The 22863-nt window shown below is 39.7% G+C and overlaps 2 protein-coding genes across 3 annotated transcripts; one reads left to right on the forward strand and one right to left on the reverse strand.

The window, feature by feature from the left end:
- Positions 1 to 2564: 2564 nt before the first annotated feature.
- On the reverse strand, positions 2565 to 12573 carry wdr1 (WD repeat domain 1). The gene is made up of 15 exons (XM_070902245.1): positions 12454 to 12573; positions 11096 to 11217; positions 10085 to 10175; positions 9840 to 9987; positions 9334 to 9514; positions 8271 to 8348; positions 8005 to 8085; positions 7367 to 7600; positions 6507 to 6596; positions 5600 to 5754; positions 5182 to 5272; positions 4904 to 5014; positions 4538 to 4711; positions 4293 to 4437; positions 2565 to 3431 (listed from the first exon to the last, which is right to left on the reverse strand). The coding sequence occupies exons 1-15, from the start codon at positions 12467 to 12469 to the stop codon at positions 3325 to 3327; spliced, it is 1824 nt and encodes a 607-aa protein (XP_070758346.1). The 5' UTR covers positions 12470 to 12573; the 3' UTR covers positions 2565 to 3324.
- Positions 12574 to 15034: 2461 nt separating this feature from the next.
- idh3b (isocitrate dehydrogenase (NAD(+)) 3 non-catalytic subunit beta) lies at positions 15035 to 22172 on the forward strand. 2 transcript variants are annotated; one of them, XM_070902051.1, is made up of 11 exons: positions 15035 to 15078; positions 16679 to 16852; positions 17117 to 17237; positions 17351 to 17411; positions 17508 to 17640; positions 17952 to 18085; positions 18216 to 18318; positions 18413 to 18559; positions 18801 to 18895; positions 19066 to 19126; positions 21644 to 22172. In XM_070902051.1, exons 1-11 carry the CDS (start codon positions 15037 to 15039, stop codon positions 21719 to 21721), a joined length of 1149 nt encoding a protein of 382 aa, XP_070758152.1. In that variant the 5' UTR covers positions 15035 to 15036; the 3' UTR covers positions 21722 to 22172. The 2 variants fall into 2 exon arrangements, with proteins under 2 accessions (XP_070758152.1, XP_070758151.1); XM_070902050.1 differs by lacking the exon at positions 21644 to 22172 and adding an exon at positions 19863 to 21275.
- The last annotated feature ends 691 nt before the right edge of the window (positions 22173 to 22863 follow it).

Genomic DNA, 22863 nt, shown 5'->3' on the forward strand with positions numbered 1-22863 from the left:
GTTAATATTATACTGGGGGTATATAGTATACTATTATAGTGCTGCTCTGCTGTCAGGTTTCTTCTTCTCTCTTGACAGGTGGGTCCTCTTGTCCCTCCCTCCCCGAGTCTCCTCCCCCAATTTAACTGCACATACTGGAGGTAAACATTCAGCAGCTGATATTGTGGTGTAATAACATTGGGAGCGATCAGCTTGTGTCCTCTGTGCGGGTTGTATTGGGTTGAAAGTCTCAGCCATAAAAAGATGTTGTGAGTCATGAGATAAAGTGGGAATTCATTCCTGTGTGAGGATGTGGCTCTGGGCTTTTGAGAGATCTGGCTTGACCAGTTCCAGACACTGCGAGAGCGTTCAGAGGAACACTGGGCCTCTGTCTTTTCAAGTGCAGCCTATTCATAATTCAATTTTTCAGAAGTTATTATGTAAAATGTGAAGTGATTTTAAGTCCTTTAGGGCAGAATCAGCTGATTTGAGTTATGTCCATGACTTGTCGCGTGATAGTGATAATTTACCAGTAATTGAATCTCTTCTGGTTTGCTAGCCTTGTTGAAGTTTTTTTTTTCCAACTGTTCAGTTGAACACTGGAGTGTACACTGGTTTGAAATCTGTGCAACATAAGCAGTGCCAGTGCATATTAATCTTACAGAGAGAAAATGTGACTATTCCTGAGGTGACTGTTTTTCTGCTGCTTCTGTTATTTCGCCATGTCTGTATTTTAAGGAAAGGTTTGGTGTGAAGCAAGGAGGACAGCCGTTCAGACAGCACTATCTAAGCTAATTGGTCTAAGTTAGAGAAGCCACAGGTGTGATGAAACTTTTCAAAATTAAAACCAACTAGACTTTACAGTTGCTTAAACTTGCCATTACAATGTCTGACAGCTTGTTTTCCACCCCTTCTAGCGATGGGTGTAGTGGGTGTGGTCACCTGTAGGTGGGCTTAGGTGAGCCTGAGCTCCAAGTGGGGCCCAGGCCCACCCAATCACAGGGTTTCTGATAAACGTAGAGTCAAAGCTGAATGAATAAATATATATATATACATATATTTTAATGTTCCCTACATTATGTGACTACTGAAAATGAAACATTGCAGCTATTTACATTGTTATAGTTTATTGGGCATATGACTGTGGCTGTGCGGTTACTAGGCCGCTGTTATGCTGTTAATCACTGAGAGTGGCAGGTACACTAACTCATGGCTGCATATTTCTACTCCACTAATTGTTGTAAGGAAGGAGAAAAAAGTTCTTTACTAAAATAATATATCAACAAAAAGAGTAAATCTTGCATTTACATGATGGCTTGATTGTGTGATATATAAGTACAGGCCTGTGGGAGGAAAATCAATTATTTAGTGTTACTCCCAATTGGTTTCCTCCCCAATCCTAAACATCTTTTTTGGAATAAGCAAGTTAGTCAGATGTGAGGCATTCATGCTTTGAATTTAAAAACACCATATGACTTAAACACATCTATGTTTAAAGATCTGCCGGCAAAGTATCAGGTTATTATATCACATTAATTGTAGACAGTGTTGCCTTTGTTACTACTGACATGATTTATAAGCCATCAAAACAATGCATCTATAATTTCTACAATTTAACCATGCCACTCTTTCAGTACCCCCTGTATAATTGCCTTGAAATGCACTGAATTAAAGCAAAACTATTTGAGCACACGCAGTAAATTATTATTTAGGTGGATGGAGGAGGACTTGATTTGGATTGGATTACGCCACATTTGGAGAATATATACCTTAGTTACTTCAGCGCCATGTCTTTCTAAAATGGCAATGTTGTTAGCAAAACAACACAATATTTTATTAATATTTAATTTAAATATTTAATATTTAAAGCCATTGTCACCTTCAGTCATTAAACTATTTGGTGTTATATAGTACAGCAATTCTGATCAGTTTAGAACAAATCCATACTGGGGCAGTTATGAATAGCTGCTATATTAACAGCACCTCAACTGTGACTGTAAGATAAAGAAACATTTTTTGTCTACTGTAAACCTTTATAGTGTACTAGTATATTGTATATTTTATACCACTACAAATCAAATGTCATCAATAAAAGCTATTAATAATTACTTGACTCACAGTATTCAGAAAGCATATTGTGTTGTCAATTGATGAAACATTAGTCTGACCAAAACTGTAAATGAAATTTTTGTTTCCTCTTACAGGTAAGAAAATACAACTCATCAGAAAAGCATTTTAAAAATCTGGGGGAGCAGCACAGCACCAGACCCTTATGTTATTTCTAAGAGTACCATTTTAAAGATACTTTTCTCAATCATTTCTGCTTTCTTAAACCATTAAATGAACAATGAAAAGATGGAGACATTGAAGTGACAATGTCCAATGTTCAACCCAGGGATCTCAATTACATCAAGGTCAAATTACTCAAGAGTCCTGGAAAAGTGTTAAGAAGCTTTCTCATCAGCTTCCTCTCAGTCTTCACACCCTCCTGGTAAAAACACCCACAGTTCAATGTGTCACTTGACAGCCTGCACAGAAATCCGTTTGACAGATAGAAAGAGTGCAAATCTGAATGACCGGGAAAATGCATAAAAAGTGTTCTTTATTATTATCATTAATGAATCACTTCCACCTTGGAAGCGGATGCATAAACACATGGAAAGAAATAAGTGAGACAAGCATAGTGGGCCCAAACAAAAACACAGCAACAACACAGGACCTTCAACTGAACACATAGCCTCTTGATTGTACACATACTTTGTTCTTTCTTTCAGTTCCTATTATTGCTCCCCAGTCCAACAGGAAGAGTTGTGAATCACAAAAAGTAAAAGACAAAGCAAAAAGCAAAAAAACACCCACCCCCTTAAAAAAAAGTGACAGGCAACTGCAGTTAGGACCAGTTACTTCTCATTTCAGGAATGTAACCAAAAGGGTTTTGTAGATTTAAAATAAAACTCGCTTTTGTTAGGATGCATTGAGGTCAACCACAGACAAGGATTTCAGTTTAAACTGAGGGAAAGCAATTACCTATGGAATGTTGAGCTTACAAATATTTGTCTGGGTCCATAACGCTCAAAGAGATGTAAAAGCACTCATGGTTACATTGTATATTTCAATATTTTGTCCATGTAAATTGAGGTTATTCGCATCAAAGTACGAGACATATCTTGGATCATTTTTATGGGAGCTTTTCCCAGCGATAACCATTTACAATTCAATGTTTACAGACAGCATAGAACACCGTTTAGACAGTGAAAATACAGTTAATAAAAAAAAAAAGAAAGAAAGATTGAATTCTACAGTAGTCCTTGTCCCTGGAGATGTGGATGTCTGTTTGCTTGCAGCTCAGAATGCAATAGTCCACTGCTTGATGGTGGCATCATGGGAGGTAGTGACAAGAGTATGCTCATCTACCCAGGCCAGGCCGCTGACATGGTGCAACCGGTGAGTGTCTGCAGACAACAAAGCATGAAACAACCTTGTTACAAAAAACGTCTCAACACAGACAAAGAGACAAACATTTGCAGGCAAGTTCAGCTTGCACAACAATCAGTACATATTGAGCTATGACTTGAGTTATAATTCTTAAGATTTTAATGAAATAAACCCTTTTTTTTATGGTCAGCATTTTTATGCTTTCTGTAATTACTTCTCTATACATTAGTTTTCATTGTCAGTGGCGGAGTCTGCCATTCCCATGCTGGATATAAACTGCCTTCAAAACGCATGTACCTAACATCATCCTAACAGTTTACTGTTCAATCTCCCACAGTCAAATTAAGTTACTGCTAATGCAAACTGAACATTTCCTACTGCTGCTGCTTCACATTAAAAGCATGCAACTGGGAAAACACAGGGTGGCTTTTATTATGAAGTAGTCACAGGAAAAAAAATGTATTTGTCAAGCTAACCAACCTTACTGGGCCCTGTTAACTAATTGCACAGCATGAAATCAGATGACCACCTTTATTAATAAACAACATGAGTTTGTTTGGCTGCACTGTGTAACAAATACACTGGTTACTTTTCTGTTGTATTTCTGACAAAGTAGCTGCTGTTTACTGTAGTTTTAAAACTATACTTGCTGTTACCACCATTTACCACAGGTGTCGCCAAATCAACCAGGACCAAAATCATAAGGGTTACAACTTCAAGCCCAGCTATAACCTTTAAAATGCATAATTTAGCTCAGCTAAAACTGTCCTGTTGCCTTTGTTTTTGCATATGTCGCTCATACAGTGCAACCTCCAAGTACATATACCTACGTGCAAACCAGGCGTGAGTGAATGCACATGCGCACGTATTTGGCCTACCTGGGAGCTTAATCCTGTTGTCTGAATCACCAACCGTCCAGATATACACCAACATGTCCATCCCACCAGTTGCAAAGTGCTCATTATCAGGTGACCAGGCCAAAGTCACTGGTTTGGCGTGGTGTCCGTAAAACTCATTTTTGACCTAGTGAAAAAAAATGTGAGAAATATTATAAAAAGAGGCACAACGACTATAATATATACGAAACTGCACTGGATATTGAGTAGGACAGACAAATGTTTACCGAGTAGCCATCAGCCACGTTATAAACTGTGGCAAGTTTCCTCTCATCTATCACAGCCAGATAGGCTCCATCATTAGAGTATGCCATGTCTGTGATCGCCCCTTTAGCCTCCATAGTTTGACCCTCATCCTTCAGAGTGTTGCCCTGAATGGAGTACAGATGGATTTTCCCATCCTAAAAAAAAAAAAGAAGAAAAATGAGAATAACTCTCAAATCGAATGTCATCAGGGAAGTGATGAAGAGTGTGCTGTGCGGTTTCCTGTGACGGTTAAAATGGATGATTATTACATACCAAGTTTTCCCCCTGAACCCAAAAGCATTTCCCAGAACAGAGAAAAGCTGATCAAAGTCAAGATGTCCACTTACTGCTCCCCCCACCGCAGCAGTGGTGCCACCAGGGTGAATAACCCCGACCTCTGGTTCATAGCCCAGATTGTCCAATGTGAAGACTTTCTTCTTATCCTTCAGCAAGACAACCTAGAAAAAGCAAGGGACGACGAATGATGCCATCAAAACAAGACACACAGCAGAAACTTTAAGGGGATTTAAAAAAAAAAAAAATCAGGTGGGTGATGTAAAACTTGGAATTGCTGAAATGTGTTCACAGGGGAAACACTGAACACACTATAAGACGAAGACATTACCTGCCCAATGCACACAGCCAGCGACAGCCCTCCTGCTGCTGCTGCTGACACACTTTTAGGCTGGAAATCCATCTTCACCACGTCAGAGGCGCTGAAAAACAGCAGTTTGGGTTATTTAAACATAAATGAGCACTGTAACATTTAGAGGTGGACAGATTATCAAATTCAGTTTGTGGTAAAACAGATAGATATTCCAATGACATCTATAACTCCAAATGATCTTGCATGACACGTTTATACAATGACTACAAAGACACTACAACCATTTTCTACATGACAGATCATTAAGTGTTAGCACATCCACCCATTACCACGTCATAACAAAGCTCAATTGAAACCCCAATCTGCTTTCCTCCAGACTCCCCATTAAATTAATCTGATAGTTGTTTTCAGCACAGCAACACGCACTGACCCCTACCTGTACTCCTTCTTGTCGATGCTGGTGTAGCGCACTGTATCGTCCATGCTGCACGTCACCAGCTCATTGGCTTCATTAGTCACCAACTTGCTCACCTGGTTGCTGTGGCCCTTCCCAGAGAAACAGTTGTTCTCCCCAGTTTCGGCATCCCAGTAATGTGCGGCAATCGTTAAGGAGCAAATTAGGCTAACTGGAGACATGGATACTTAATATTGTAGGAAAGTGCACACTATAAAATAAACACACACATTGTGGAGTGGAGCTGGCAAGTCACTACGGACAGGTGAGGATGGGGGCTACCTGAACTAGCTGTACACTGTAACGCAAAGATTAAGGCTGCAAGAACTCACCATCTCTCTCAGAGAAAGCAGGTGTCACAGTGCTATTGACTGTACCACAGAGGCTTCCCCACCTAGTGCTGATGCCTCATCTGAGAACACAAGCAATTTTTAAACTTTAAAAAAACCCGTTTTAGGACAATTAGACTCATTAGTGCTGCCTTCGATCCCGCTGACTATTCCAATCTGCAACAACAATCTTCTATCAGCAATGCAATTCTGATGAAATTATACATAGAAAATGATAAAGACATCAACTATAAAAAATAAACCTCTCCAACAGGCCAATATCTGTAGTGAGCTGGGTTACATCTGGTTTAAAGGGCACTTTTTTGACTCATGGGCCACCGATTGACCTTAAAAATCTTTTTTGGGGCATTTTTTGTCATTATATAGTGACAGCTGAAGATAAACAGCAGAGGAGGGAGAGAGAGGGGGGGGGGGTGACATACTGTGACTGTGGTAAGGACTCAGCCTTTGCACAAGGGACACGTGCCCTACCAAGTGAGCTACAGGGGCGCCCCAGACCTTTAAAATCATTGTTGGCATCATGTGATCAGTGAAAGGATATTGATGTGTCCATCGTGGCTCCCAGAGTAGATGTATGGTCGCCCTTCACTTTTGTGAACCGTCACACACTGGATGGATTTGCTGTGACCCTGTAGGATGAACAAGAACACGTTTTCAGGTGTACTTACAAGGGCACATAAGAACAGTTAATGTAGAATAATAGAATAATATCACTTGAGAGATTTGGCAGCACATTAGTTCCAGTGAAAGCCAAATGGCTATTTTGGATGCTTCTGTAATAACCTGATATACAGTGGCACTTTCTGTCCTACTGCTGTCTGCGACATATAATACACAATGCATCAAACCCAGTCCAACATGCTGACATTGAGGGACTGGATCTTAAAGAAGAACACTTGTGTAATTTTACACCACCTATCAGCCCTCTCACCATTTCTGACAAATGTCAGAATGCCAGTCAGAAGCCTCTAGTCTCAGCTCTAGTGAAAGGTTGCTTTATCTGCTTTTTAAAAACCCATTGAAATAACTCACAAAGAGCTAAGACTTTTATAGTAGCACTCCTGACATCATATTGTTTTGGCTTCTGTGAGCATGTATGCACATTTTATGATTTCAGTATGAATCTGAAAGCATAAACTGAACACAAGCTGCTTATTACATATTTACACATTAGGGTGCATAGTTACAAACCTCTGTATATTTGCAGATACTAATTTACATTTAGCAAATGCCACTACATGTTTGCAAATGTCTAGCTATTCATCTTCAATATAAAACATGTTTTCAGCAACTCAAAAGTTTAAAAGCAGCGATTTAAACTTAAAAAAAACTTAACACAAGATTTTATCAGTATATCAAAAATAACATCCAGGAATAGCATCTTTAAACTGAGTCTGACCTTGATCGTGCGTATGGGCCGGTCAGGGTTGTTCTTATCCAGATAGTTGATGTATCCTGACAAGGAGATGCTGAGGAGGTGGTCTTTCTGCCACAGGCAGCCCAGCTGCTGGTCTGTCACATCAGTGCCCATGTTGAAGGTGGTGACGGCCGTACCTGTACCAACATCCCAGAGTTTCACGGTCTTGTCCCCTGAGGCAGAGATCAGTTGGGAGCTGTCAGGGCTCCAGCTGAGCTGGAGGATATAAAGCAGGGTGGGTATTGAAAGAAAAAGTTATGATATTAATATGCATGTAACCAAAGTTGCAAATGTTTTGTCTAACAAATGTTCAAGTGTCCTATAAACAGAAACACAGATGTAATGCAGAAAACAAATAAATCAATGGAAGAATCTTATTAGTAACTTGAGCTTTCAGAGCACCTAATTTGAATAGGGAAAGAAGCATTTTCTGTGTCCACACACTCCAGGCAGACTGAATGCTAACTCTGATTATAGCTCGCATGAAAAACAAAACCCACCCAGCTAACCAGGGTGTTAAACACTGTCGTGACGATTTGTTTTAGTTCAAAAAAGAGAGACTGAAAAAATATGCTGACTGTAGTGTCAATTTTCTATACAAAAAGAAAAAACCTACTTACAGCATAGATTCCTCCTTTGTGAGCCTTCTCTCCACCCAGTGTGCTGACATGGTTACCTTCCTTTCCATCATACATGTGTATCTGTAGAAATTATACTTATTAAGAAAACAAGGCCTGCCACTTTAGGTTGAGACATCCCTAGATTGTATTTGTATTATTTCAGTAAATATCACAATTATAGTTACTTAGATTATTTTGTCAGAGGAAATCTCACTTGAAAATGTTCATATGGTCACATGGCCACACCTGGTAATCCCAATACTCACCTGGCCATCAGCACTAGCTGTGACAAACCGACTTCCATCAGGAGAGAAACGAACACAGTTGACAAACTGGCTGTGCTCCTTTAGCAGTCACCGGGGAGACAGAAGGGAAGACAAGCAGTGGAAAATGATCCATAAAGAAAGAATGTGCACATTAATATACAGTCCATATTAGTATCTTATTTGGCACCGCCCCTTGGACTCTCAATCTTTTATCATAGTTAATAAGACATGACATATAAGTCAAACTGGCAAATGGAACAAATGAATATTGTTATTAGTCTTGGTCACCCTTGTGACAGACAGAAATTCAGTCCTTCCTCCCTTTAGAGGAACCTAAAGAGGTCTAGGTTTAATAACACAAATATTCAATTGAAAAAAATGTATAATTTTCATAAAAAATGCAATGCAGTGAACAATGCAAGAAGAGCACAGATCAAGCATGCATACAAGGCATTGGATATCTTCAGGCTAACTGTTAACAGTTCAGAAGGTTGTAATCAAATCAGTTTGCTGCTGCTGTCCCAAAACAAGATTGCTGATAAGAAAATTACATGTGGGAGGAGAGGGGGTGGGTCCTACGCTTGTTTACTGAAAAAAAACAATTGCAGACTGAATTCTAAAAAGAGACAAAAAGGATTTTTAAGTACAAAATAACATTTAAAAAAGCTGTATTCCATGTTCCTAGAGGGAAGGCCTTCTTTTAAGAATGTGGCTCACATGTGGCTCACACATTCTCCAAGAATTTATGGGGGAACTGGGTTATGTAATATGGAAACAGACAAACAAGGCTACACTGTCAAAAAGAGAGAGACTTGAGATGACCTACGGGAATTGAAAACAAGACAGCTGGTTCAAAGTCACAAAATAATTCCTTAATCTACTACTTTGTCTGCATTTGCTGAAGAACAGTACTTTGCTAATACTCGTACTGCAGGTTGAAGATGACATTTAGCCTTTGGTTGGTCTGACCAGTCGAGTGAAATCAACTTGGTTCCAACTACTTTGTTTAAACACAAATACCCCTTTCAGGAACAAAAAGCCAATGTTAATCTCTGCAACTCACGTGTAATGTGAACTTGAACTTGAAGGGGGGCCCTTCAAAGAAGGTCACACTGGTGTCATCACTGGCAGTAGCAAGACGGTAAGGTCGTGTCTGCTTTATGTCTACACTGTTGATTAATTTGCAGTGGCCGGAAAGTTCCCCCACTGTGGACCCAGTGTCCCACAGGAACACTGACCCAAACCTACAACAAGAGATGAATACGCATATAATTGTTGTTGTGAGAGGAATAAAAATAACAAAAAAAACAACAACACTTGAACACTTTGTTCATATTCTATACAAAGCCATGACATCAAGCAAGACCATCAACAATAATTGCAATATAATTCCACTAAAACACCACCATGGCATGTTAAACATAAAAAATATCTAAAGCAAGACAATGGACTTGTGCACAGTGGGCATTAATCAGTGTGATAGCTGGAGAAGCTTCCCATGGTGGTCTGAGTTTAATGAGGCCAACTCCTTTCATTTCTTGAACATGTGTGAAAAACCCTCATACTCACTTCTCTCGTCCATCCCCAACAACAGCAATCCTCTTGCTATCCTCTGTCCATGCAATGTCCTTGACCTTGCCTGAAATAGGGGTGTACTCGTACTTGAGCAGGTGCTCCTTCTGAGTGGTGTCCCAGATACGGATCTTTCCTGTTGCATCTAAAGGATTTAAAAACAATTATTTTATTATAGTAACATTACTGTGGTAACTATATGCACATATTTATTGATGTGTGTTCATATGTGGATCATTTACCTCCAGACGCAATGTAGAATCCACTTGGGGCATACTTGGCAACAGTAACTTGATGGGCATGTTCGGTGTAAATGTCTGCTATAGCCGGGTTCTGTAAAAGACACAAAATATGAGACATCAGCAGGTCTACGTCTGACAAATGGCACATTATATAGTCATCTTCTAAATTAGTACTAAGTCAAAGGAGAATTCTGTTGCACTTTTTATCTTATGATAACATTGTACTCATTAGACCCTTAAAGGGTCACATTGTGAAAGCTCTTAAAACGCAGTACAAGTGGCAAATGAGGTGGCAGGTATGACGTTGAGTCCCTATCAGCCGACAATTATGCTGCAGCAGCAGGTAGTGGAGATGCTGTTGTAACACTTCTTGTTGAGGATGACTTATACAATTACTGAAGTTGAATTAGTTAAATGGAAGGAAGTGCAAAATTCTGAACATGCTAAACTGTTCTTTGTATGCAGCCAACTCATTGCAGGTACACTTTAATTTCATCTTTAGACAGCTTGAAAGTGTTACCAGTATAGCACAGTAACAGTACAATTTCCATTTGGATTTGGCATGACAAGTCATGATAAACACATGCGTTCATTAGTCTCTGCTGTTTTGCCATGATGTTGTTACACATGATGTTATGTTCAATTGCTGCACGAGGCGTCATGCCCAACCAGCGCAAACCGGCACTGTGCCAGCCAGATTTTGGAGTACATACAGAGCACACCTAACACAGATGCTGGGTGTGGTCAGAGGAGCAAGAAATGTGAAACTTTAACCAGAAGGTCAGTGAAATTATGTTTTTGAGGTTGGCGTAAATTTATTCTTTCAAATTTGACTCACCACGTTCAGTAGAAACAAAGCAGTTTACTGTATTTAGGGAGTAAAATGTCATCATGATAAATTTGAATAATGGCCAAAACAAGATCCAGGCTGGTATGAATAAATAAATAAATAAATAAATAAGCAAGCAAGCAACATGTGTTAAATATGGCTGTTAAAAAGACAGAAATTACTTCAATGTTCCTGATGATGACACACTTCCCATTGGTATACAGGAAGTTGTTGCCTTTGGGATCGCCGCCAATCACTTTTGCAACTCCCCTCTCCATCTGTGGGAGACTGGCGAATACATGTCCTAAAAAACAGCAAAAGGCAGACAGTTAATGTAAAGCATCAAGGTTAATACAACTTAATTACCACTAGGGCAACATGAGTGGATAGAGCCTGAAATGAAACTTGCTCTGCTTTGACTAATATCTTGCACCACTGCTGTTTCAGATGGGGCATGAGTATGCAGACTTAATCAGCATCACTTAGTTCTTCATTAATCATTCTGAGGACTTGTTGAACATGGCCTCGGACGTCACTGATCTTTCCAGACACTTTGAGCAAACAGCCAGGTCTGTCCTTATTGGTGAAGTTGGTATTCCAGACCAATGTAGTGCAAAGCTGTCATAGCGGTGTCCAAAAGACAGCAATAAAAACAAGATGGTAGGAGATTTGGCTGTTGCCTCGCAAATGCCTCAATATCAATAAGACAAATGTGGTGTCATTTCAGCTGTAACAAAATGAAAAAAAAAATCAAGAAGGATAAAATGCACTTCCTGAAACTGCGCCTTTTTGGTGTTGTTGCTATATTGTGGCAAGAGGCTTCCAAGACGTATTACTGATAACTGAATGGCTGATTTTGCTATATTTTATGAATATGTATTGTTTGGGTTCTTAAATTGTAACAAGAAGATGAAAAACAAGCATCATCAATCTAATTCATCAACAAAAGACATTTAACTCTTACACTAACAAGAATGATGTAACGAGGTTGGTGCATTTATTGTGCTTCCGCATTGGCTCTAAAATCAGTTTTCTTATCCAGAATATAAGCTGTCTCTCTCCGCCAGCTCGAAATTAAAATTACAGTCAAAACTCTCTACTTCACGCTTGTTCAGCAGCCACAAAGCAAGTTTCTGCGAGCTACTTCCCCTGGAGAGGTTCCTGACTGTCAGACAGGCTCTGTCTGTACATGTCATAACAATGCGATGTGAGCACAACTATTTCCTCTGACTGACGTTAGCTCGACTAGCTAACGCTAACTTGAACAGTCTGTATTGAGCTGAATTTTGAGCCAGAGCATGTTTACTACAAATCGTGCTGATCGGACACATGCGTTTATTAAATGTCACAGAACCATTGCCAATGCCAAGATTATGTCTTTCATGTGCGAAAGTGGCAAAATCACGCAGCTATGGGCGAGGCTAGATAGCTAGCTAGCTACGCGCAACCTGGCTGACTATCTGCTGAATAATGTCGACCAAAATAAAGAGTTTCATTGCACTTTCTCTCCGCCATTGCCTTTAAAAGTAAACAGACTTACTCAGTTCACACGACATTTTCCCTGCTGGTCACTTGCTTATCGGTACTCTTATAAATGAATGAAACAGTGGAGACAGTGACGCTCCCCCGGCTGTGCACTCCCTGATCACACAAACACGGAAGCGGGCGCAGCTCTCGCTCTGCCTGGCTTTGCCCATATATAGTCAACTCAGATACTACGCTGCGGCTGTCAGCCACTAGCCATGCACTGCTGTGTCTGGGATGATTAATCCCTCAAAACTGTCTTTCAGGCTCCAAGGCACGTATACCATCCCTAAACCCCACCACTCAAATTAGCTAGGTTAACGCCAGCGTGTGGTTCTCATGTGCTATCAAGCATACGTTTTATGAAAGATGAAGTCCCTGATGAAAACAGACAAAGAAAAAATCCTCAAAGACTTCTCTAACCACCTTGATCAAATAATTGCGCCTATTTCTATTTCCTATTTCCTATTTTTGACCACGGACATATATTTCTGGCAACCATCTGTATTTGGATAGGAAAATTGAGTGCAACACGGGAAACAGGTTAAAAATTATGATATTTTCTTTTTATTCAGATAGAGGTTCTTTATGGATTCTGTAAATGCCTTTAAAACAGAATCAAATTTAAAACAAATTTGTTTTACGCAACACATCACAAACCACACAAAAGCAGTTTTCCAGTGATAACGTAAAAATGCCTCAAATGCTGTTAAAAGACCCTTCGGGGTATTTCAAAGATTACTAGAGATTTATATTTCAGAAAAATGGATGCTTAGCACTGTTACTTGAATGTAATGATAATGTATGAGTGGCACAAACTAAGGAGGAGGGACTTGTACACGGGGGGGAGGGGCTTCCTGAAAGATTTGCTCAGGGCAAAACTTCCCCAACTTTCCAATGTAGATGTGCTACATTGGCACCCCAAGAAAATTATGCCAGCATCAATAACCAAAAGAAATACCCAACAAGGTAAAGGAGGACTATTTAACAAGTGTCAGAGGGAAGCCCACTGATCTACAGTTTCATGACAGTGATTTTAAAATCCGATGTCATCCTGTGTGTCAGCAGAGAGCATCACTCCCTGGAATAGGATTGGGAATCCCCTGACCTATTTAGGATGGACCCATTTCAGAGGGTGGGCCATGGCAGCAGCACATACAATGTTACAACAATACTGAATACGAAAGATAATGTTAAAAGCAACATTTTGAGAGAGATTCATAAGTGAGTGTGTAAATGTGCACCCTCAGCTGTTCACATAAAGAAGGACACAGGGGCACCACTAGACTTTTTGGGGGCCCCTGAGCTCAGCTCAACAACAGCTCTAATAAATAACTGTAATCCCTAGCATGTTCCAGGGGCCCTGTCTAGCTCTGGGCCACCTGAACAGTTTAAGTTTAAGAAAGATTGTATTTATTGCATAATTACTGAATTGCATAATATTGTAAGGTTTTCCTGTTTCCCATTTTGCACACCTCTCTAAATTCTTCACTTTTCTTAACCATATATTACTATATTTTCTTTCTGTGCCATCCCCTCTTCGGATTCAATTTGCCATCCTCATTAAACCTGCTTTACAACCTCATTATAGCTTATCATACCGATGAAGACCTTTCAAAAGAGTGATTTTGTGCTTAGCCTATGTATACTGACAGTTCTCCTGTGTTAATCATTTTGTTTTCTGAGACTGTGCTAGTACCCTATCCAACCTCGAGCAGCAGATCTAAACTTTTAGTCAGATATAACATAATATAGATTGATGTGCTGTTTTTGTTTTTGTTTGTTTGGAGGCCAGAAGATGGGATAACATGTTACTCTGTATTGACATTTTTTCCCTCATGTGTTACATGTAGGTACATGTAGGAATGACTTTGTGTCTTAAGCAGCTTCTTCTTCCTCACACAACATCCCAAGGAAGTTCATAATTGTCAGATTTGCATCATGTGGCTTCAAATCATGATTTTTGTTTAGATTGGGGCAGCAGGCTGAGGGTGGTGGACTCCAACAGACTCAGCAATGTCAGTCTGTCAATGCCAGTGACGTTGTGGGGGTGGAGCTGGACTCTCTGACGGTGGTGTCAGAGACGGTGGTGTCAGAGAGGAGGATGCTGTCCAAGCTACGGGTCATCTTGGACAATGTCTCACATCCTCTCCATGATGTGCTGGTCAGACACAAGAGCACCTTCAGTGAGAGACTCATTCCACCCAAATGCACAACAGAGTACCGCAGGAAATCATTTCTGCCTGTGGCCATCAAACTGTTTAATGCCTCCCTCTGAGTGTCAGACACTCAGAATAAACAGACAGCTTCTGGACTTATTTCACCTGCCATATACTACTACCTCATTATTTATTCTTTATTCTCTAGTTATATTTCACCAGTGCAATATATATATATATATATATATATAGTATGTATTATATTTCACTTAGATATTGTAAATGCATATATTTTATTTTTTATATCTTATATTTGTACATACTACAAATATAAGATATAACTGTTCTGTCCATTTGGAGGCACTATTTCTACTAGTTAGCGCTCTACCACTGCAGTTGCACCACAGAAGAAGAAGCTCAGTCGCTGCATGCCTGTGACGATGGCGGCCGCCTTGAGAGGAAGCTTAGTAACATTGGTCAAGGTGAGTGCATAGCTGATGTTTAAAAGCTTATTTTATACATAGGAAATGAGGTTTCTGTGGTTGGAGTTGTATTTGTGTTCAACTCAAGCACCGTGTTATCATAAACTGTTAAAGAGAGAGTCAGGCTCACTGGCTTGTGACATCTTGTTGCTAACCATGAGCCTCTCTTGATTATCAGTCAGTTATCAGTCACTCAATTTGAGTAGTCCCTGTCCTCTGTAGATAAATAGTGATAGCTAGAGCTTACAGTGTGGCTCTATCTGGTTTTATCAGCTGGTCAACCAAAAAAAGTGTCGGTCGTCTGTAGATACTCGTCAAATAAGTCAATGAACTGTATTTAGTCAGCTGACGTAGCTAACGTTAGCTTAGTGAACATTAGTTACTTTTTACAACAGCACATAACTGGCTCTGGCTAACTAGCTCACTGTCTTAGAAAGAGCTGGGTAGATTGGCTCTTCACTGCAGATAAAATATGCTTATGATTTGTCAATTTTGTGTCTCACTTGCCAGATTCTTTAATGTCAGCTGGATCAATCTATGTGCATTTGCTTAAGATTCTCTCATTTTGTTTGCTGGTGTCATGGCTTGGTAAGTTGTCATTTTGACAGATGGCAGTTGAATTGAATTGTTTATTTCATTTATTCCCTGCAGCTCCCATTTTGCCCACTGGCCAGTGGCTGATTATCATTCAGGATCCTCTTGACAACACAGAAATGAAAAGTCACACCCATCTCTGCCAGCCTCAGTGTTATCTATTCTGATGGGCATCACTGTGACCAGCAGTGGGCAATATGGATAAAATCCTCTAGCAAATTATCGCAGTATATGTAATTTTATATTATAATATCGATACATATTGTGACCTAGATCAAGTTCTGGAAAATAAATAAACTCCATGGATAAAATGCCCAGATTGAAATATTTATTTTTGGCATCCAATTAATTTCTGACATTGATGCAAAAATCATATAAAAATCTAGTATTACCATAAAGCAACATTTCTCATATACTATTGCTCATTGATTTGTAACATTTCCCACAATTATTTTCATTATTGATTAATCTACCAATCATTTTCTCAATTAATTAATTACTTGTTTTGTCCCATCACAGTTTCACAGCCAAATGTATCGTCATCTAATGTCTGACCAACTGTCTGAAAATCCCCCAAATATTTCATTTATAATCCTATAAAACAGAGAAAAGCAGCAAATCCTCACGCTGGAGAAGGTGGAACAAGCAAGTGTTGAATGTTTGAGATGTTGAAAAATGACTCAAATGATAAACACTTATCAAAATAGTTGCCATTTTTTTCTGTTTTCTGTTGATCGACTTCCTCAGGCTTCTAAACTTGAATGGAAAGAAAATGCTTGGAATTGCTCACATATCATAGGCATATGCAAACTGTGACGAGGGGTCACAAGTAGGCACTGCTTTGTTTTAAGGGGTCTCAAGCCAAACAAGAGATTGGGAATCCTCATAGTTATTAAAGGGATTGCTACTACGATATGCAATAATCTCTGAGAGTAGACAAATGTGTATCGTCTCATGGTATACCATGTTGTGCTTGTCGTGACCGTGTCTTCTTTCCTTTCCTCAGGGCCTGAGTGGCCCCCGGTGGCAGCAGCTAGTCTCTCGACCACTGAGTGTGTCTGCTGGTCTCTGTTGCCCAGAACCCCCGCCGGCCCGCGCTGATGCTACCTTCAAGGTCACCATGGTGCCAGGGGATGGAGTGGGACCTGAGCTGATGACTGCTGTCAAGGAAGTGTTCAAGGTGCATTTTACAGTGACTGAGATGTAGAAGAAAATACATAAAATACATAAAAGTAGTTTGTTTGTTTTTTTGTCACAAACATTTATACTAAAAGGATTTATTTTCACCATCTTGTAGTATTTTTATGTTTGCTATTTCAGTTTGGTTTCACTCTTTTGCTCATTTAGGCCGATTCAGCCTTTTATATATGCTGATGGCATGTATTTTTAAAACTGAATAAAAATGGCTGATCTGTAAGTTCACCTCTTTTTGTCTTGTCTCCAGGCAGGAGATGTCCCTGTAGAATTTGAGGAGTTTCACCTGAGCGAGGTACAGAACATGGCGAGTGAGGAAAAGCTGGACCAAGTGTTAACCTCTATGAAGAACAACAAAGTGGCTATGAAGGGTAGGTACTCTTTTGTCTCATTGTCCATTTAATAATGACATTATTAAAAGGCGTCAATATAAAAGGTTTTAAAGAGAATGGAATAGACCTAACATATGCTCGTGGTTATCCAGGAAAGATTCACACACCCATGGAGTTCAAAGGGGAGCTGGCTTCATATGAGATGAGACTGAGGTAAAACCAGGAAACTAGTTGTGCATTTTTATGTGCGTTTTGTGTTTCTTTCTCTTTGTTTGTTTTTAAACTCTTACTTCCCTATCCATTCCCCAGGCGTAAACTGGACCTGTTTGCTAACGTGGTTCACGTGAACAGCCTGCCGGGCTACAGCACTCGCCACAACAATCTGGACCTGGTCATCATCCGCGAACAGACCGAGGGGGAGTACAGCTCCCTGGAGCACGAGGTAAACAACACTCTTGCAAGATTTGAACATTAAACCGGGTATCAAAACAAAGATGAGTCACTCATGAGTGCTGAATGTGTTTGTTTTTCTTTTGAACTACTTCTCACTTCTCAACGTTCATTTCTACTCAGATAATGATTCTTTAGCTGTCCTGTAGACTCAGATTATTATGAAAGTTTGTTGGCCGCATGACACCTCGTCTTCACTGGACACCTGATGGACTTCAATCCTAAAAAGACACTTTGCAGGAATACACGTAAAGCATATAGCAAGCATTATTAAAATGTATGTATCCTCTTCTTCATCTTTAGAGTGTGACAGGTGTGATCGAATGTTTGAAAATCATCACCAGAGATAAGTCACGGCGCATCGCTAAGTTCGCCTTCGATTACGCCACCAAGAAAGGGCGAAACAAGGTCACCGCTGTCCACAAGGCCAACATCATGTAAGGAAATAGAAAAACTCCCTCTTAAATTTTGGAATCATATTCTTCTATTACTTCTTAAAATGATTTAGGTCATGAATTACATTACAGCTAAAGCAACACTTGTCCTCACCCCCTTGTCTTATTACAGGAAATTAGGTGATGGCCTGTTTCTGCAGAGCTGTGCGGAGGTGGCACAGCTGTACCCCAAAATCAAATATGAGAACATAATCATTGATAACTGTTGCATGCAGGTAAGTAACATCTCCTGACTTTATTAATAACTGATTTGCTGAGGAGTTTTTGTTCCACTTTTCCATTTCTTCAACGTGTCATTGTGTGCTGCAGCTGGTCCAGAACCCATACCAGTTTGACGTGCTGGTGATGCCCAACCTGTACGGTAACATTATTGACAACCTGGCAGCAGGGCTGGTTGGAGGAGCAGGAGTTGTTCCTGGGGAGAGCTACAGTGCAGAGTATGCTGTGTTTGAGACTGTGAGTTTCAACTGACCTTTTCCACAATTTAGCCAGCCAGCCATGCTCTGCTTTTATTCTGGTTCCTCTGTTAAGAGTTGCTTCACATGATGGTGTGTGGCATAAAATGTTAATTGGCAGTAGGTATCGACATAGTGTTACTATTGATTACTCAACCCTTCTCTGGCACTGGGTGATGGAGAGGACTTACAGGACTGCAACAGAGTCAATCTTGATCCCCTGTTTCCTTTTTCTCTCTCAGGGTGCTCGCCACCCCTTTGCACAAGCTGTCGGAAGGAACATTGCCAACCCCACCGCTATGCTGCTCAGTGCCGCTAACATGCTCAGGCACCTCAAGTGAGTCAACGTCTTAGGTCTTGCAGCAAGAAGTACACCACATTTCACAGTGCGCCTCCTACACCCCTCAAAGCCGTAGAAAACAGCCTTAAGTGCCTGTTTGTCTGAATAATGACACGTGCACAAGACAGTTGTGGACACCTGTTGATTGTCACTGTATTGTGTTGCAGCCTGGAATATCACTCCCAAATGGTGTCAGATGCTGTCAAGAGGGTCATCAAACAGGGCAAGGTGAGTGTGTTACTTGTTAGTTCTACCTGCTGTGAATGTGGAGACACCTGCCAGCAACACTAACAGTTTTAACACCAAGAGGGAACGTTTTCTGGGAATACATGGAAATGTGAAGCCAACAGGACTTGTGCACTCTTCTCGTGTCAGCTTGTGTTTCTAAATTAACATGCTGCTCATCAATTTTGTGTGTCAGTCACTGTCATATGTCATATAAACAGTGTCAAAATGCTGCAGGCACTTTAAGAAAATGAAAAATAACAATATAAATTTAATTTTCTTTTTAAACTGGCTTGGACTAACAGCCTTTTGCACCCGCTCCATGTTGACACTAACGTACACTGACACAAACACCAGCATGAAGTCGGTCAACCTTAGTCCCTTCAGATAAAATGCACGATCAATTCAGCAACAACAGCTTCAGAAAAGCGGTTCTGTCAGTTGGGGTTACGTATTTGAGGCAACTGTGTGAATGTGAGAAATTATTATTTTTAAGGAATGCTTGTCAATTGAAAGCAGAATTTGCCTGCACGTTGTCTGAAGTGCCCTTCCTCTCCCTCTTCCCTTTCCTTTTAATTCCTTCCTCTCCTTATACCCCATTATCCTGTCTGTCTGTCTGTGTGTCTGTCTGTCTGTGTGTGTCTGTCTGTCTGTGTGTGTCTGTCTGTCTGTGTGTGTCTGTCTGTCTGTGTGTGTGTCTGTGTGTCTGTCTGTGTGTCTGTCTGTGTGCGCGTCCCAGGTACGGACACGAGACCTTGGCGGGTACTCCACCACTGGCGACTTTGTGCATGCTGTTGTGGAAAACCTGCGTCACCGACCTGTTTACTAAGATGTTTCGTCACACTCCACCCTGACATTTCCTTAAATCGGGACATTATTCTTAACATGAACTGGACGCATGTTAAGACTCAGCTCCCGGCTCACTGCCAAATGACATTTGTGCCACACAGTTTTGACAAACGCCACCAGTTGCAACCCATTGTATCTGGTTTATACTGGGTTTGCCCGACTGATCCAGTGGAATCAACAGATCAGTGTGTTGTACAAATTTCATCATACATCCATATCATCTTTCCATCTTTCCTCAGAGTTACTTTCCATCTTTTTTCTTTTTTAGTTCTTACTTGGCTCATTTAAGATTAATTGTTTTTTTTCACTCGTCCAGGGAGACCTTTTGTGTAAAAGTGTTTGAGCCTACCTCTCTGCTATCACACATTGTTAAAAACTGTCTGTAAAGAAACCAGACTGCCCTTATCAACAGTTTATAACGGCTATACTGCTTTTGCCTCACACTCATTTTCTCATAACCTCATCACTCATAACTGAAACATCTAAAGGCTGACTGTAACTCAATATACAGTATGATAACACTGATACATCATGACCCACTAATACTGCAATATTTCTGACCCACACATATCTTCATGCTTTTAATAAAACTCTGTTCTGCCATTGCAGTGCTGTAAACTCAGCTAAAACCTGGTGGTGTTACTGTATGGCAAAGGCAAACCCATGCTAATGCAGAATCCTTGTTTCTTGCTGTGATATTCATAATGCAGTTAATATTTTAATTTAGGAAACCAAAAATACGTACTTTTCGGTATTGCTCCTTAGACTGTGAAATAACTTTCAGGTCAAGGAGAGTTTTTATAATAATTCTGCAGTTTAAAATCTCCCTGTGTGTCACAGAAGTGTCCATACAGCTACTCCTCTATTCATTGTGAGTGGAGCAGTGCGCAACATCTACCCTGGGTTGAATTATGAGTTGGTATGCTGTAGATTATCTGTTTAGTTTTTTGGTCTTGTGACAACAAATGGGCTGCAAGAAGTCATCATTTTTATATTTAAACATCATTTCCAAGAACTCGCATAAACAAGTTTTGTATAAGATGGTGCTGTTCATGCCGCTGATGCTGTAAACATTTAAAACACTGCTCTGTCTCACCGCTTCATCTGTCATGCTTTTTATATTACTGTATTACCGCAATTTAAGAGACTTCACAAGTAGTCAGTTGTGATAAATAAATTACAAATAATAAAAGATAAAGTAACTTATTAGTGACATTTTTCAAAAGTTCTGGAGAATGTATACCACCACCAGTGTAAACAGTGTCATGTCCTTTCATACCTGCTTATTTAAGCTTGTACAAGTGTGATGTAATATTGAATAAATAATACTTTGATGTTAATACAGTTGAATATTAATTGATAATTAATATAATCTATGCGCTCTCTTATATTAATATTCAAAACTGTTTCTAAACATGAATTACTGCATCTGGTGTATAGATGCAACTTATTTATATTCAGGTATATTTTCATTTTCAGCCGCAGGTAATGCTGAAAGTAAAGCTGAGATCGTAGCTTAGGAAATTAAATTGCTGCTTTCTAAAAGTACATATCTCACTGGTCACACTTTTTGTGTATTCAGTGAGTGCAGTTTTTAAAGGCTCTCTAACATGCGCGCCATGGTACTGCAGCTGTGCATATATTAACAAACTGTCCTTATGTTTGCAACAGGTGCGCACTGGAGACCTGGGGGGCTATGCCACAAGCGACGAGTTCACCAGGGCCGTCATTGCTAACCTGGCAGTCTAAGCGTTGTATTTGCAAATCTGTCAGCTGCTGAGACGTACGCTCGCTTTCTTTGTTTACCTCCTGTTGAACTGATCTCTTGACTGATTGTACGCATACAGTTTATTCCAGCAACAGCTTACACACATTTTCCAGCGTACTCACAGTAAAATGCAGATGAATTGCCCAGCTTTGATATCCACAACCTCACACATATAAAACATTACATAACACATGACATCTAAGGCTAAAAAGTGTGTGTTAAACATGCAAAGTCTCAAAATCAGCACAAAACATGTTTCCATACTGTTACATACTATTCATTCACATTCTGTTCTGTTATTTCTGCTTAATGGTTTTATGTCTGGACATTAACCAGCAGTCAAAACATGATGTTATGTATACTTTCATATTATTTATTAACTTCAAGTTTTAGCTTTATTGCGTCTTCATCTATGATGAGACATGAATAATAAATGAGATATGACATCTTGTGTGCAAAAATCTTTGCGTGAATGTTAATCGAAGACTGATGTAGTATGTAGTGTTATAGAATGTTTATCATGGCTGCTGGTGGTTCAGTCAAATGCAGGGTGTATGCTCCAGATCCCCAGAACCATGAAAGAGAATAAGTGAGAAGTGAAGAATATAATATCAATGTTTGTATTGATATTTTACTCTTGCACACAGTGCTTACATAGTAGTCTAGGGCTACAACTAATGATTATTGACATTTTTGTCAGAATTTTCCCCAAACCAAATTCAAATTGCTTGTTTTTTCCGACCAGCAACGCCAAACCGAGTAGTCACTTCACTGTAATAAAAGAAAACCAACAACTATTTGAGTTAGTTGCAATCACTTAAATTTTGACATGTTTGCTTAAAAATTATTTAAAACATAGAAGATTATCAAAATTGTTGGCAATTAATTTTCAGTGAATTAATTTATTGATGAATTCACTGTTGGAGCTCTAAAATAGCCATGCCTACTTATTACTTTTCCAGGTGAGGCATGATTTAATATTTGATGACTTTTATAACAATATAATTTCTGACATGGTAGTAACACGTAAACATATTAAAATCATCATCCTACTTAACACACTGAGTTAGTTATATTGACCTTTAATGCCTTTCCTGTATGGTGTAGAGCCCCAAAACTGACA

The sequence above is a fragment of the Enoplosus armatus genome, chromosome 3 (genome assembly GCF_043641665.1).
Source record: "Enoplosus armatus isolate fEnoArm2 chromosome 3, fEnoArm2.hap1, whole genome shotgun sequence".
In the NCBI taxonomy this organism is placed as follows: Eukaryota; Metazoa; Chordata; class Actinopteri; order Centrarchiformes; family Enoplosidae; genus Enoplosus; species Enoplosus armatus.